General features: G+C 42.2%; 1 protein-coding gene across 15 annotated transcripts in view; it reads right to left on the reverse strand.

Annotated features, from left to right (window-relative positions):
* KRBOX4 (KRAB box domain containing 4) overlaps positions 1 to 13,352 on the reverse strand; it is a 28,880-nt gene that overhangs the window by 3,145 nt on the left and 12,383 nt on the right. For 9 of the 15 annotated variants that reach the window (XR_004180834.1, XR_004180831.1, XR_004180835.1 and 6 more), the window contains 2 exons: positions 8,851 to 8,977; positions 8,407 to 8,517 (listed from right to left, as the gene is read on the reverse strand). Coding sequence is in view for 8 of the 15 variants with exons in the window: in XM_009197460.4 (XP_009195724.1) it covers positions 8,407 to 8,517; positions 8,851 to 8,977 (238 nt within the window). In the remaining 7 variants the exon portion in view is untranslated. The remainder of the gene's footprint in view (positions 1 to 8,406; positions 8,518 to 8,850; positions 8,978 to 13,352) is intronic. The other 6 variants (XR_004180837.1, XR_004180836.1, XM_009197463.4 and 3 more) reach the window with 1 other exon arrangement.

A 13,352-nucleotide genomic window follows, 5' to 3' on the forward strand; every position in this document is an offset into this window, starting at 1 on the left:
TAGACAGAAAACCAGCAAGGATATAGATAATCTGAACAGCACCATCAACCAACTTCACCTAATTGACATTCAGAGAACACTGCATCCAACAACAGCAGAATATACATTCTTTTCAAGTGCATATGAAACATTCACCAAGATAGAACATATTCTGGGTCTTAAAACAAACCTGTACAAATTTATAAGAAATCATATTATGTGCAATAATAGTATTACAACAAAAATCAATGAGAAAGATACTTGGAAAACCCCAAATATTTGGAAATTTAAAGATATACTTACTTCTAAATAAGTTGTAAGGGGAATTTGAAACTATTTTGAATTAAATGAAAATGCAACATATCATAATTTGTGGGACACAGCAATGAGAGGGATATTTATAGCACTGAATGCATATATTAGAAATAAAGATCAAGCAGAAGAAAAGAAATAATCAGAGCAGAAATCAATGAAGTTGAAAACAGGAATGTTCTTCAAATGGTGAATGGCTAAACAAACTGTGGTACATCCATTTGGTGGAATATTACTCAGTGACAAAAAAGAAGAAACTCTGGGTACTCACAACAGGATGAATCCAACTGAGAAGTACGCTGAGTGAAAAGAACTAATCCCATAAAGCATCATACTGTATGACCTCATTTATGTAATATTCTTGAAATGACAAAATTATAGAAATGGAGAACAAATTAGTAGTTGCCAGGGCTTAAGAAGGGGTGGGGTGGGAAGGAATGGGTATAGCTATACAAAGGCAATATGAGGGACCCTTGTAGTAATGGAAATGTTCCGTATCTTGACTTTCTCAATGTCAATATCCTTGTTGTGATTTGTAGTATAGTTTTTCAAGATGTCACCATTAGTAGAAACTGGGTAGAATACATGAGATTTATCTTTATTTTTTCCTAAAGGGCATGGGAATCTACGATTATCTTAACATAGAATGTTTAATGTAAAAAATAGTCAAATATTCCAAAGAGAAGGATGGTGAAGTAAAATAACAAAAAACCAAAAAGAAGTTTGGTTGGTGGGATGAACAGAAAAGAAATAATAAAATGGGCCGGGCGCGGTGGCTCAAGCCTGTAATCGCAGCACTTTGGGAGGCCGAGACGGGCGGATCACGAGGTCAGGAGATCGAGACCATCCTGGCTAACATGGTGAAACCCCGTCTCTACTAAAAATACAAGAAAATTAGCCGGGCGAGGTGGTGGGCGCCTGTAGTCCCAGCTACTTGGGAGGCTGAGGCAGGAGAATGGCGTAAACCCGGGGGGGCGGAGCTTGCAGTGAGCCGAGATCGCGCCACTGCACTCCAGCCTGGGGCACAGAGCAAGACTCCGTCTCAAAAAAAAAAAAAAAAAAAAAGAAATAATAAAATGGTACCTGTAAATCCAATAATATCAATAATTACATGGGAAGTAATGGTCTAAAGGAGAAAAAACACAGTCATAGGAATTGATCCATAAAAATAATTTATAACATCCATTCATAATAAAAAAAACTTTCAGAAAATCAGGATTAGAAGGAAATATCCTCAACCTTTATCAGGCCATTATGAAAAAACCTACAAGTAAAATTAGGCCTAATGGTAAGAGAGTAAATGCTTTTGTCCTAAGATCAGGATCAAGGCAAATATGTTGCCCTCCCTACCTGAGTCAACATTATACTGAAGATCCTAGCCAGTAAGTACAATAAAGTAAGAAAAAGAAGTAAAGGCATCCAGACTGGGAAAGGAAATAAGCTGTCCTTATTCATAACTACATGATTGTTTATGTAGAAAATACCAAACCATCTATAAAAGAGCTACTAGCACTAATATGTGAGCTTATTAAAAGGTTCCAGGATACAAAGCCAATATGGAAAGATCAATTACACTTCTATAAATTAGCAATGAGCAATAGGAAAATGAAATACAAAACAACTATGTACATACACACACCCCATTTACATTACCTTGAAAGAACATAAAACACGGGGGTAAATTAAACAAAATATGTGCAAGACCTATCCATTCAAAACTATCAAATATTACTGAAATAAAATTTAAAAGACTGAAATAGACAGATATACCATATTTTGCTTTAGAAGACTCAATATTGCACATCAATTATCCACAGATTCCATGCAATGTCAAAACCCCCTGCAGGCTTTTTTGCAAAAATTGACAAGCTGATTCTAAAATTTCTAGGAAAATACCAAAGACCTAGACTAGCTACAACATTACAAAAAGGAAGAACAAAGTAAGAGGACTCATACTACCTGATTTAAACACATAATATAAGGCTACAGCAATTAAGACATGTGGTACAGGTTGTGTATCATTTATCCAAAATGCTTGGAACCAGCAGTGTTTTTGGATTTCAGATATTTTTGGTTTCTAGAATGTTTACATTATATATTTACTGGTTCAGCAGCCTAACCTGAAAACATGAAATCTGAAATGCTTCAATAAGCATTTCCTTTGGATGCCACGTCGGTGCTCAAGAAATTTTGGATTTTGGAGCATTTAGGATTTTGGATTTCTGGATTAGGGATACTCAACCTGTATTGGTGTACAGAGTGACACATATGTTCAAATACTTTTCAAAAAGGATGCCAAAGTAAGTTAATTAAGAAAGAACAGTCTGGAATAGACTGAATATTTGATAGTAACTTATCTTTCTTACTTAACCTCTCTTCTGCTCTGGTTAATCTGCTATTAAGTCTATATATGAAATTCTTCTTTTGTTGTTGCTCTTTAAATTTTGTGTTTCTTTTATATATATATTAAATTCTTTTTTTTTTTTTTTTTTTTGAGGCGAGGTCTCAAAGCTCTGTCCCCAGGCTGGAGTGCAGTGGCGGTTCTCAGCTCACTGCAAGCTCCGCCTCCCGGGTTCATGCCATTCTCCTGCCTCAGCCTCCGTGCTTCTGGGACTACAGAAGCCCGCCACCTCGCCCGGCTAGTTTTTGTATTTTTTAGTAGAGGCGGGGTTTCCACGGGTTAGCCAGGATGGTCTCGATCTCCTGACCTTGTGATCCGTAGTCTCGGCCTCCCCAGAAGTGCTGGGATTACAGGCTTGAGCCACCGCGCCCGGCCTATATTAAATTCTTAATTTTCAGTTTTCATTAGATTATTTTATATATCCCAGTTCCCCAGTGAAATTCTTACTATTAACATTTTTTTTTTTGAGACAGAGTCTTGCTCTGTTGCCCAGGCTGGAGTGCTGGAGTGCTGGAGTGCAGCAGTGCGGTCTTAGCTTACTGCAACCTCTGCCTCCTGGGTTCAAGCAATTCTTGTGCCTCAGCCTCCCGAGTAGCTAGGACTACAGGTGCGCACCACCATGCCCAGCTAATTTTTTAGTAAAGACGAGGTCTCACTATGTTGCCCTGGCTGGTCTCAATCTCCTGGGCTCAAGGGATCCTCCTGCCTCAGCCTCCCAAAGTGCTGGGATTATAGGTGTGAGGCACCACACCTGGCATCATTTTAAAGTAGATGTCAAATAATAAATGGATCACTTGTTGATCTGAGAAAAAGAAAGAATATTCTTTTCAAAAATATTACTGGAACAATTGGAAATGCATATGTAAAAATAATATAAAAATATGTTGACCCTTACCTCACACCAGATACAAAAATTAAGTCATTAACAGTCATAGACTTAAATATAAGAACTAAAATTATGAATCTCCTGGAAGAAAACATACAGAAAAAATCTCTGTTACCCTGGGTTAGTGAGAGATTTTCTAAAGAGGACACAAAAAGCATGAACCGTAAAAGAAAAATTTAATAAATTGGACTTTATAAAAACAGAAACATTTGTTTTTCAAAAGATACTGTTATGAACAATCAAGCCACAGCCTAGGAGTAAATACTTGCAAAACACATAGCTGGTCAGGACTTATATCCACAATATATAAAGAACTCTCACAATTTAATAACAAACAATGGCAAAAGATTACAATAGACACTTCACCACAGAACATATACAGATGGCAAATAAGCACATGAAAACATGCTCAACATCACTGATCATTACAGAAATGCAAATTTAAATTACAATGAGATCCCCCTATATACCTACTAGAAAGGTGTGTTGTTGGTGGGAAAACAAAATAGTACAGCCACACTAGAAAACAGTTTGGCAATATCTTATTATTATTTTTTGAGAGACAGAGTCTCACTGTGTCACCCAGGCTGGAGTAGAGTGGCATGATCTCAGCTCACCGCAACCTCCACCTCCTGGGTTCAAGCAATTCTCCTGCCTCAGCTTCCCAAGTAGCTGGGATTACAGGCATGTGCCACCACACCCAGCTAATTTTTGCATTTTTAGTAGAGACGGGGTTTCACTATATGTTGGCCAGGCTGATCTCAAATTCCTGACCTTAAGTGATCCACTCGCCTTGGCCTCCCAAAGTGCTGGGATTACAGGCGTGAGGCACCACACCCGGCCCAATGTCTTATAAAGTTAAACATATGCTTACCATATGGCCAAGCAATCTCACTCCAGATATTTACCCAAGAGATATGAAAACACAGATCCACAGAAATGCCTGTACAAGAATGTCTGCCAGCTTCATTCATAATAACCAAAAAAACCCCGGGACAATTCAAATGTGCATTAACTGGTCCATCGACAGACAAACTGGAACACTACTCAGCTATCAAAAGGAACAAACTGATACATGCCACAACATGGATGAACCTAAAATGCATTAAGGTAAGTGAAAGAAGCCAGCCACATGACATTCTAGAAAGAACCAAACTAGAGGGAAACGAGGTCAAGCCTGGGATGAGGAGAGAGACTGAATTATAAAAGGAAACATGGAGTTTTTTGTGGGGGATGAAAATGTCCAACACTTTTATTATAGTAGTAGTAATTACACAGCTACATATTTGTCAAAACTATACAACTGTACACCTAAGAAAGATAAATTTCATGGTATGTACATTATACCTTAATCAATTTCATTTGAAAAAATAAAAGGAATGCAGTCACATCAACATAAATATATAATGATCACATATAAAAACACATATAGAAAATTACGTTCAAACATTAACATGTATGGCCAAAGATCATATGGTGCCATAAGGGCATTTTGTTTTATTAAAATACTTCATGAGTACTAATGATAAAGTACTAACAAATATTGAACTCTAATTAATGATATGCCTGTGGAGGTACTTAGGGGTTAAGGGTACTGATCTCTGTAACTTCCTTTGAAATGCACTATAAAAAAATAAATCGAATTTATGGAAATTGGAGGAACTGGCAGATGGACAGGGGATAAATATAGCCAAATGTTTATAGTTATTATAAATCTAGGTGGAGGTATTATATGGGTGTTCAATCTACAATTCTTTTACTTGTTTTATATAAAAATTTTCATAATAAAATGTTGGGGGAAGCTAGATAAAAAACAGCAAAGTAAACTGAAAGTAAGTAGGAAAAAGAAAATAAAAGTAAAAGAAATCAATAAAACAGAAAAATGGTAGAGAAAATTAACAAAGCTAAAACTTCTATGAAAAGATCAACAAACTTGAAATAAATTTCAGTTTGTACTACTACATGAGACTGGACAGTTTTCATTACTGTAATGAGGCTACTCTTGAAAGGAACAGTTTCCAGAAGATTTGTATTATCTCAGAATGACCAGTGAACTTATGGGACCAGCCAGAGGTTTCATCCAGGAGACAGAGGGAAAAATATAGTTCCTGAAATAGATTCAAATATGCAGAAACAGGGAAGAAATTCAAGTTGCTTTCTGCTGCATTCTGCTTCCAACCCTGGGAGTTTGGAGAGCTGTCTAGGAGTGAGTCCATGTGCTCCTGCCTTTCCATCCCATCCTGCTCGCATGCCCATTGCTGTCTCCTATTGCCTTGCAATTCCTCTCAGCAGATATTTCAAGTAGTGGATCTTAACCAAAGATGGGCATCAGAACCCTCTGGAGTGTCACTCAAATTGCACACAACCAGGCCTACCCTAGGCTTTCTGAAACAATTTCTACAGTGGGGCCTACTCATGAATATTCTGATAGATCCACAGGTAACTATGTAATACATCTCTGGTTAACAACCACTACATTAAATTAAAGAAAACGTTTTTTATGGATAATAACAACAATAAAAACAGTGATAACATTTGTTGAGTGTTCCCTTTATGCCAGGCACCCTTTTAGGTGCTTTACATGGATCAACTCATTAATTTCTGAAAATCATTCAGTTCTATCATTAGCCCCACAACAGGTAGAGAGGCCAACCAATGTGTACACAGTGATAGCTAGTGAGGAAAGTGGCCAGAAGTCCAGTCCAGGCTATGTGGCTCCACAGTCACTCTTAGCCACTTGTATGTGGATGAATAACAAAGCTCCTTCCTCTGCCCAGGTCCAAATCAATCAGTGCAATATTTATTGAATGTCTTCCACCAGTCCCACACTGGAACAAGTCAGAACAAGATGTAGGCTCTTATGTCTAGGGGTTGTGTTTGAGCTAAAGAAATGAGCCACTGGCACTTAGCTATATTTTTTTAAAAGTTACCATATGAAATGCATAGCTATATTATTTAAAGTTACAAATGTAACCAATAAAGGAACTAAAAATAAGCATATAACAAACTTGTGAAGAGCTGGGGAGTGGAAGGCCAAAGTGTGAGGGAAATCCTTACTTTTCATAGAGGGAAGATAAAACTGAAAACCCATAAAATGCAGATATAAAGGTATTCCCTAAACCTATGGAGGTGCTCACCAGAACCAAAAAGAGAAATCTGTAGAAGAAGCTGCCCTTGGGGGGTGTGATTGGGAATGCACCTAAGATTACTTTTTAGCCTATACTGTTCTGCACTCTTAGACTGAATATATAAATGTCTGTATTTTAATATAATAGTTTTTCTTATGAGGGAATTGGGACTCAGGAGGGTAGACTGTGCCTGAATTTGCTTTTCCTCCCTTCTAGGACAGCACTGAAATGAGAACAAGACATACAGTCATTACAATTCCAGGCATCACTGGAAGAAAGCAAGCATACCATCAGCACACCAGAAATCCTGATGAATCTCGAAGCAGCAGATATGGGATTACACTGAGCAACAAAGAGGTTATCATCACCCAAAACATTCCCGGAGGAAGCTACAGAATGGTGGGAGCCACAAATGCCAGCACAGGGAGGATCTCAGAGAACAGGTGTGTGTGCTGAGGAGTGGGTTCTGGAGGAAGCCATCTGAGGAGTCCTTGGGGCCAGCACCTGACTACAGCTGATGCTCTGAAATTAATCTCTAATGAGCAGTGATTCTCAAGCTTTACTGTGTCTATGGGGTCCCTGGGGAGCTTGTTGAAATGCACATTCTCCTTCAGAAAATCTAGAGTGAGGCCTCAGATTCTGATTTTCTACTTAGTGCCCCAACAATGCCCAGGCTGCTGGTTCATCGATCACCCTCTGAAGAGTAACACCATTCTAAACAGGCTTCTTTGCCATGGGCCAGTGAAGGGGGTACTATGAAGGGGAGAGAAAGAGCAGACCAGTGTATCAGAAGAGTTTCTGGATCCTTGTAGGCAGCCCACAGGAAAAATAGACAAGGAAAAAGCAGCTCTATGCAGGACTAAAATATGCTTCACTGAAGTATTCCACCTTGGGAGTAATGTCCTCTCGAGTGTGTTTATTTTTTGAATAAGTAAAGAGATAATAACAAAAACAAGAGTTGAATGGGAAGGATGTATTAAAAAATGGAGGAATCTGATAACAAGTAGTATGAAGTCAGATTTGTAACAGTCTGAGAAGAAATAAGTAGAGAAAACAGAAAATGGTGTGAGGTTTACAGCGTTAACCACAAAGTGAGAGCAGGCAAGAACGTGGTGGGTACCTGGTTGGGTAAAGGTCACTGGCAAAGCTTTGGTGTCTATACTGACTCAAAAAAAAAAAAACCAAAAAAACAAACAGGCATGATAATCTACCTTAGGCTAAAAAACAAAAACAAAAACAAAAAACAAAAAACAAACAAACAAAAAAACAGTCCAAATTTCAGCCTGAAAGGGCCCACAGTATGCCCAATAAAGAGGAAATGCTGACATCTATTAATACATCTACCATGGTGAAAATACAAAAGGCCAAGAAGGTGGGAGAATAAGTCTTAAAAGCTTCCAGAAAGGTGGTGGGAGAGGAATGAGAAGAGGCTTGGCACTTCTCACTAACAAGCCAGGAGGGTGGAAGGTAGAAATGGGATCTCAGAACAAGAGTGGCCACAATCTATGGGAACGCCAAGCAAAGAACGCAGAGACTGTAACCAGTGGCCAGGCAGAGGCCTCATTTGGACATGACAACAGTTCCGCTCATCAGAGCCTAGGCATGTCCACAAGTCCGGGGCTCTCAGAAGAGCTCCTGAGCGCATCCCAGAGGCCAAGCTGTCACCAACCAACCTGGTCCCTTTCCCCGGCCTGACTCACCTGGCCTGTCCTCACCTGCACAGGTCCGTACCGGGGTCCCTCCATCTGCCATCCAGGACTCTTCTCCTGGTCCCAACCTGAAGATCACATCTGGCTTCGCAACTAGATACCCTGTTCAGGGGACATGACATAGGACTTCGTTATTAACGCTGAGGAATTCCAGAACCTAGGCCCACCCCTGCAGGCTGAAGGTGGCACAGCCTCGGGGATGGCCCCAAGCACACAGCCATCTGCCCCTCAGTACAGAACATTCACATAGCAAGCAAGGGCACCAACATGCTCTCCAGAGTCCAACGGGGACTACGAATACTGCACAGTGGGCTGTAACCCACACTGAGGGTGGTAACCCACACTCATTGTTCCCAGGCCCCGGAGCTTGGAGCAGCTGAGAAAGAAACACAGTACTGGGGGCATTCTGCATCACCCCGTGGTACGGTCCCTCACCCACAGACACCAGGTGGCTGTAGTTCTCAAGCATGACATCCCTGTAGAGGTTCTTCTGGGCAGAGTCCAGTTGCTGCCACTCCTCCAGGGTGAAGTCCACAAACACGTCCTTGAAGGTCAATGATTCCTGTAATGGCACATTCCTCTTTAGCATGCCAGGAGCAGCCTGGGGCACCGGGACATGGCACCTCACACACATGGAGGGCTTACTCTGTGCCCTCTAGGAGAAACTTGACAGATGAAGAGTGTGAGGCGCACAGAGCCTAAGTAACTAGCCCAGGTCACACAGCCAGGAATGAGGGAGTCGAATCCATGCGGTCTGGCTCCCGCATCCACACTGGCCTTTGCTTTTTTTTTTTTTTTTTTTGAGACTGAGTCTTGCTCTGTCACCCAGGCTGGAGTGCAGTGGCGTAATCTCGGCTCACTGCAACCTCTGCCTCCCAGGTTCAAGCAATTCTCCTGCTTCAGCCTCTAGAGTTGCTGGGACTACAGGAGCCCACCACCACACCTGGCTAATTTTTGTATTTTTAGTACAGACGGGGTTTCACCATGTTGGCCAGGCTGATCTCGAACCCCTGACCTTGTGATCTGCCCACCTTGGCCTCCCAAAGTGCTGGGATTACAGGCGTGAGCCATCGTGCCCGGCCTGGCCTTTCTTATATAATTGTTCTTATGCCAGTCACTAGTCAGTTTGGCATAGTATATTACATAGAGTATCTATATGACTAAAATCATTTTGAACTTTATAAGAGAAACAGACAGGCTATGAGAAATATCTCACCCTGGAAATTCATTCATTCAACACATGTTTACTGAATAGAGGCCAGACTGGTAAGTCCTGTGAAGGAAAGACTGATACAAAACCACACCTCTTGAACTCAAGGAGCTTCAGTTTAGTGGAGGGAGAAAAGCGACACTTAGACACTCATAGATGAAACCGAGGCAGCGAGGAAGCCTGCCTCACAGGGACAGTGACAGATGTAGGACAGGGTCCGGGTGGTCCACAAAGGAGGAAGTCAGTCCTGCCTGGGGCTGACAGAGCAGGCTTTGCAGGGGACACAGAGCTACAACGAACAGTTCTAAACATAGCTAATCAACCATGACAAACCGTTCTAACCTTCGCTCATCAATCATGAAACAAAGAACAGGAAGCCAGAGGTCTGTGGCCCGAGCAGCTGACTGAGGCAAAAGGGGAAAGGTCTGTGCTTGGCCTTGTCACCACCAAACAAGAACTCACTTCTACAAGGGCCCCAATTCCTCGCAAAGACTAATAACCCACCTGTTTCTGCTCCAGATCCCATCCTGTCACACCCACTTGGTGGCCTTCAATTCAAGCCACTCGTTGCACTCGTAAGGCCCAAATCAGCCACAGTGGCACTAGTTTACCCAGCTGTGCAGGAGAGGGGACAGGAAAGCCAGCCTGCCAGAGGGCGGTGACAGGCAGGTTTCTCCAGCAGGAGGGCTTCTCAGAGTAATCCAGGAGCTGGTAGCCCAAACTGCCCCTCCCTCGTGAGAGCTCCGCTGCCAGGGAACAAAACCACACTGCTGAGTGCTAGGATGAAACAAATGTTGCTTGGAAGCTCTAACCTGTTCCATAGACCAATATCTCTTGTAATGGTCCCAGTGGCATGGCTTCCAGGGTCCCAGCAAAAGATGTGCCCAGTTACATATCACTGAGTGACAATGTGCTCAGAAAACCCCAATCCATGGCTTCCTACCAGCCAGTCATAGTTTACTCAGTCCTCCAGTCCAGATGCAGTTTGTTTACCAATCCAGAGTCATTTTTATCTGGAGTAATGTCACCTGGTTTGATACTGTGAAATATATATTTGGTTTTTGTCCTGTCTCCTGGCAAAAGCTCCTGCAACCCTTGGAATAGACTCTGAAGTGATCAAAGTGTCTTTTATATGCTAATGAGATGACTGGTGGCTGGCTGCCCCTAGGTAGCTTCCAGATGGGAGCTGGTCACCAGAAAACCAGACAGGATTAGAGGGTTGGGAATTTCATCTCCATCCTCAAAACTCCTGGGAGGGGAGAAGATGAAAGGCTGAGTTGACTACAAGGGCCAGTAGTGATCATGCCCTCTGTGATGAAGCCTCCATAAAAACCCTGTGGCTGGGTGTGGTGGCTGGCTCCTGTGATCCCAGCATGGGTGGCTGAGGAGGGAGGACACTTGAGGCCAGGAGGTTGGGCCTGCAGTGAGCCAAGATTGCACCCACTGTTCACAGCCTGGGGGACAGAGCAAGACCTTGTTTCTCAAAAACAACAATAACAACAACCAAAGGACTGGGTGGGTTCAAGGGCAAAGCTTCCACACAGCTGAACACTTGAGTGAGATTGCCCGAGGATGGTAGTGAGTACAGAGAGGGCATGAAAGGTCCTTGGACCTTCCCACATCCCTTGCCCTATGCATCTCTCTTCCATTTGGCCGGTTCATCTGTGTCCTCCTGTAATATCCCCAGCTTTTTTTTTTTTTTCAGGGGCGGAGTTTGGCTCTTGTTGCCCAGGCTGGAGTGCAATGGCGATCTTGGCTCACTGCAACCTCTGCCTCCTGGGTTCAAGTGATTCTCCTGCCTCAGCCTCCTGAGTAGCTGGGATTACAGGCATGTGCCACCACACCTGTTTGTATTTATGTAGTAGAGACGGGGTTTCTCCATGTTGGTCAGGCTGGTCTCAAACTCCCGACCTCAGGTGATCCGCCCGCCTTGGCCTCCCAAAGTGCTGGGATTACAGGCATGAGCCACCGTGCTTGGCCTGTAATATCCTTTATAACAAATAGGGGAAACTCAGGGAAACTGAAACTCACTCTAGCAAATTAATCAATCTTCAGGAGGGGTTCATGGGAACCCCCAATTTGTGGCCCATCAGTCAGATGTATAGGTGACACCCTACTTGTGACTGACATCTCAAGTTGGGGCAGTCTTGTGGGACTAAGCCCTCAACCTGTGGGAGCTGACGCTAACTCCAGGTAGACGGTGTCAGAATGGAATTGACTTAAGAGCACACCCAGCTGGTGTCCAGGGAGAACGGCTTGGTATGTAGGGGAACAGCCTGGGGCCTGGGATTACATCTGGTGTCGGAAGTGTTGTGTCAAGTGAGAGTAGACAGTAGGAAAAACTTGGGTTTCCTTCCTTCCTTATCTCTCAGACCCAGTAAAACAGCCGTCATTCCATTGTCAGGCTTCCAGTAACACAGTTAAACATGACAATGATAATGACAGTTAATAACCATTAACAGATCCTAGAAGTACAGTGTCAGAGGTTACTTCATAATAAAAGTATCTTAAATCTCTGCAGAAAAGATGTCATTAGAAAAATCTGGCTAGGCATTTATGGAGGGAAGAAACTCCATAAAAGTAAATTACTCATCTCACTCTGAGCCCCCGAGTAAATTACAGATGGATTAGAGATTTAAATGTATACAAGATAACCATAGAAGTGATAGAGAAGTTAAAAGTTTTGATAGTTTTGTGGTGGCTGATAGCCTTTCTAAGCAATCCCCAAATTCAGAAAATACATAGCTACAGAGTGATAAACTTGACTACCTAGACATTAGAAATTTCTTTCTTTTCTTTTCTTTTTCTTTTTCTTTTTTTTTTTCTTTTGACAGAGTCTCGCTCTGTTGTCTGTTGCCAAGGCTGGAGTGCTGTGGCACTATCTTGGCTCACTGTAACCTCTGCCCCCCAGGTTCAAGCAATTCTCCTGCTTCAGCCTCCCGAGTACCTGGGATTACAGGCATGCACCACCATGCCCAGCTACTTTTTTGTATGTTTAGTAGAGACAGGGTTTCACCATGTTGGCCAGGCTGGTCTCAAACTCCTGACCTCAGGTGATCCACCCGCCTTGGCCTCCCAAAATGCTGGGATTACAGATATGAGTCACCTTGCCCGGCTGCTCCTACTATGCTTTTCTGGACTTTGATTTTTTTCACTTAGACAAAAGTATCCCAGACATTCTTACATATCAGTCAATTTTTATCATGACAGTTCCAGAGTATGGATATGGCAATTTAACTACTCTCTAGTCCTCCTCGTCCACGTGAAGTTTGTTTACCAATCAGGGGTCATTTTTATCATAAGCAATGCCACCTGGTAGTATAGCTGTCATTCTACCATTATTGGATTCTCAGGAACATGGGACGCTTAGGGCTTTCTCCTTCTACTTTTTGCTGGTATGAATAGAACTGCCTTGGAAATCTTTGTGGACATATAAATATTTCACTAGGATGGAGTCCTATCAATGCAACTGCTGATTAAAATAAGAAAAAGATCTTTAATAAGTACAGCCAAATTACCTGTCAACCGGCCAGTACTCTCACCCACAGTGGCTCTTACCTATCTGTTCAAAGTTTACCACTCTTACAGACAAATGACAGCATATATGTGAGTTTTAGTGAGGATTATAATCTTTTTGTATGTTTCTAGGCCACTAATATTTCTGTTGCTATGAGTCTTCATTCTGTTGGGTTGTCTTGTCTTATTGACATATTAAAGCTCTAGGGTA

Source organism: Papio anubis, chromosome X (assembly GCF_008728515.1).
Source record: "Papio anubis isolate 15944 chromosome X, Panubis1.0, whole genome shotgun sequence".
Lineage (NCBI taxonomy): Eukaryota > Metazoa > Chordata > Mammalia > Primates > Cercopithecidae > Papio > Papio anubis.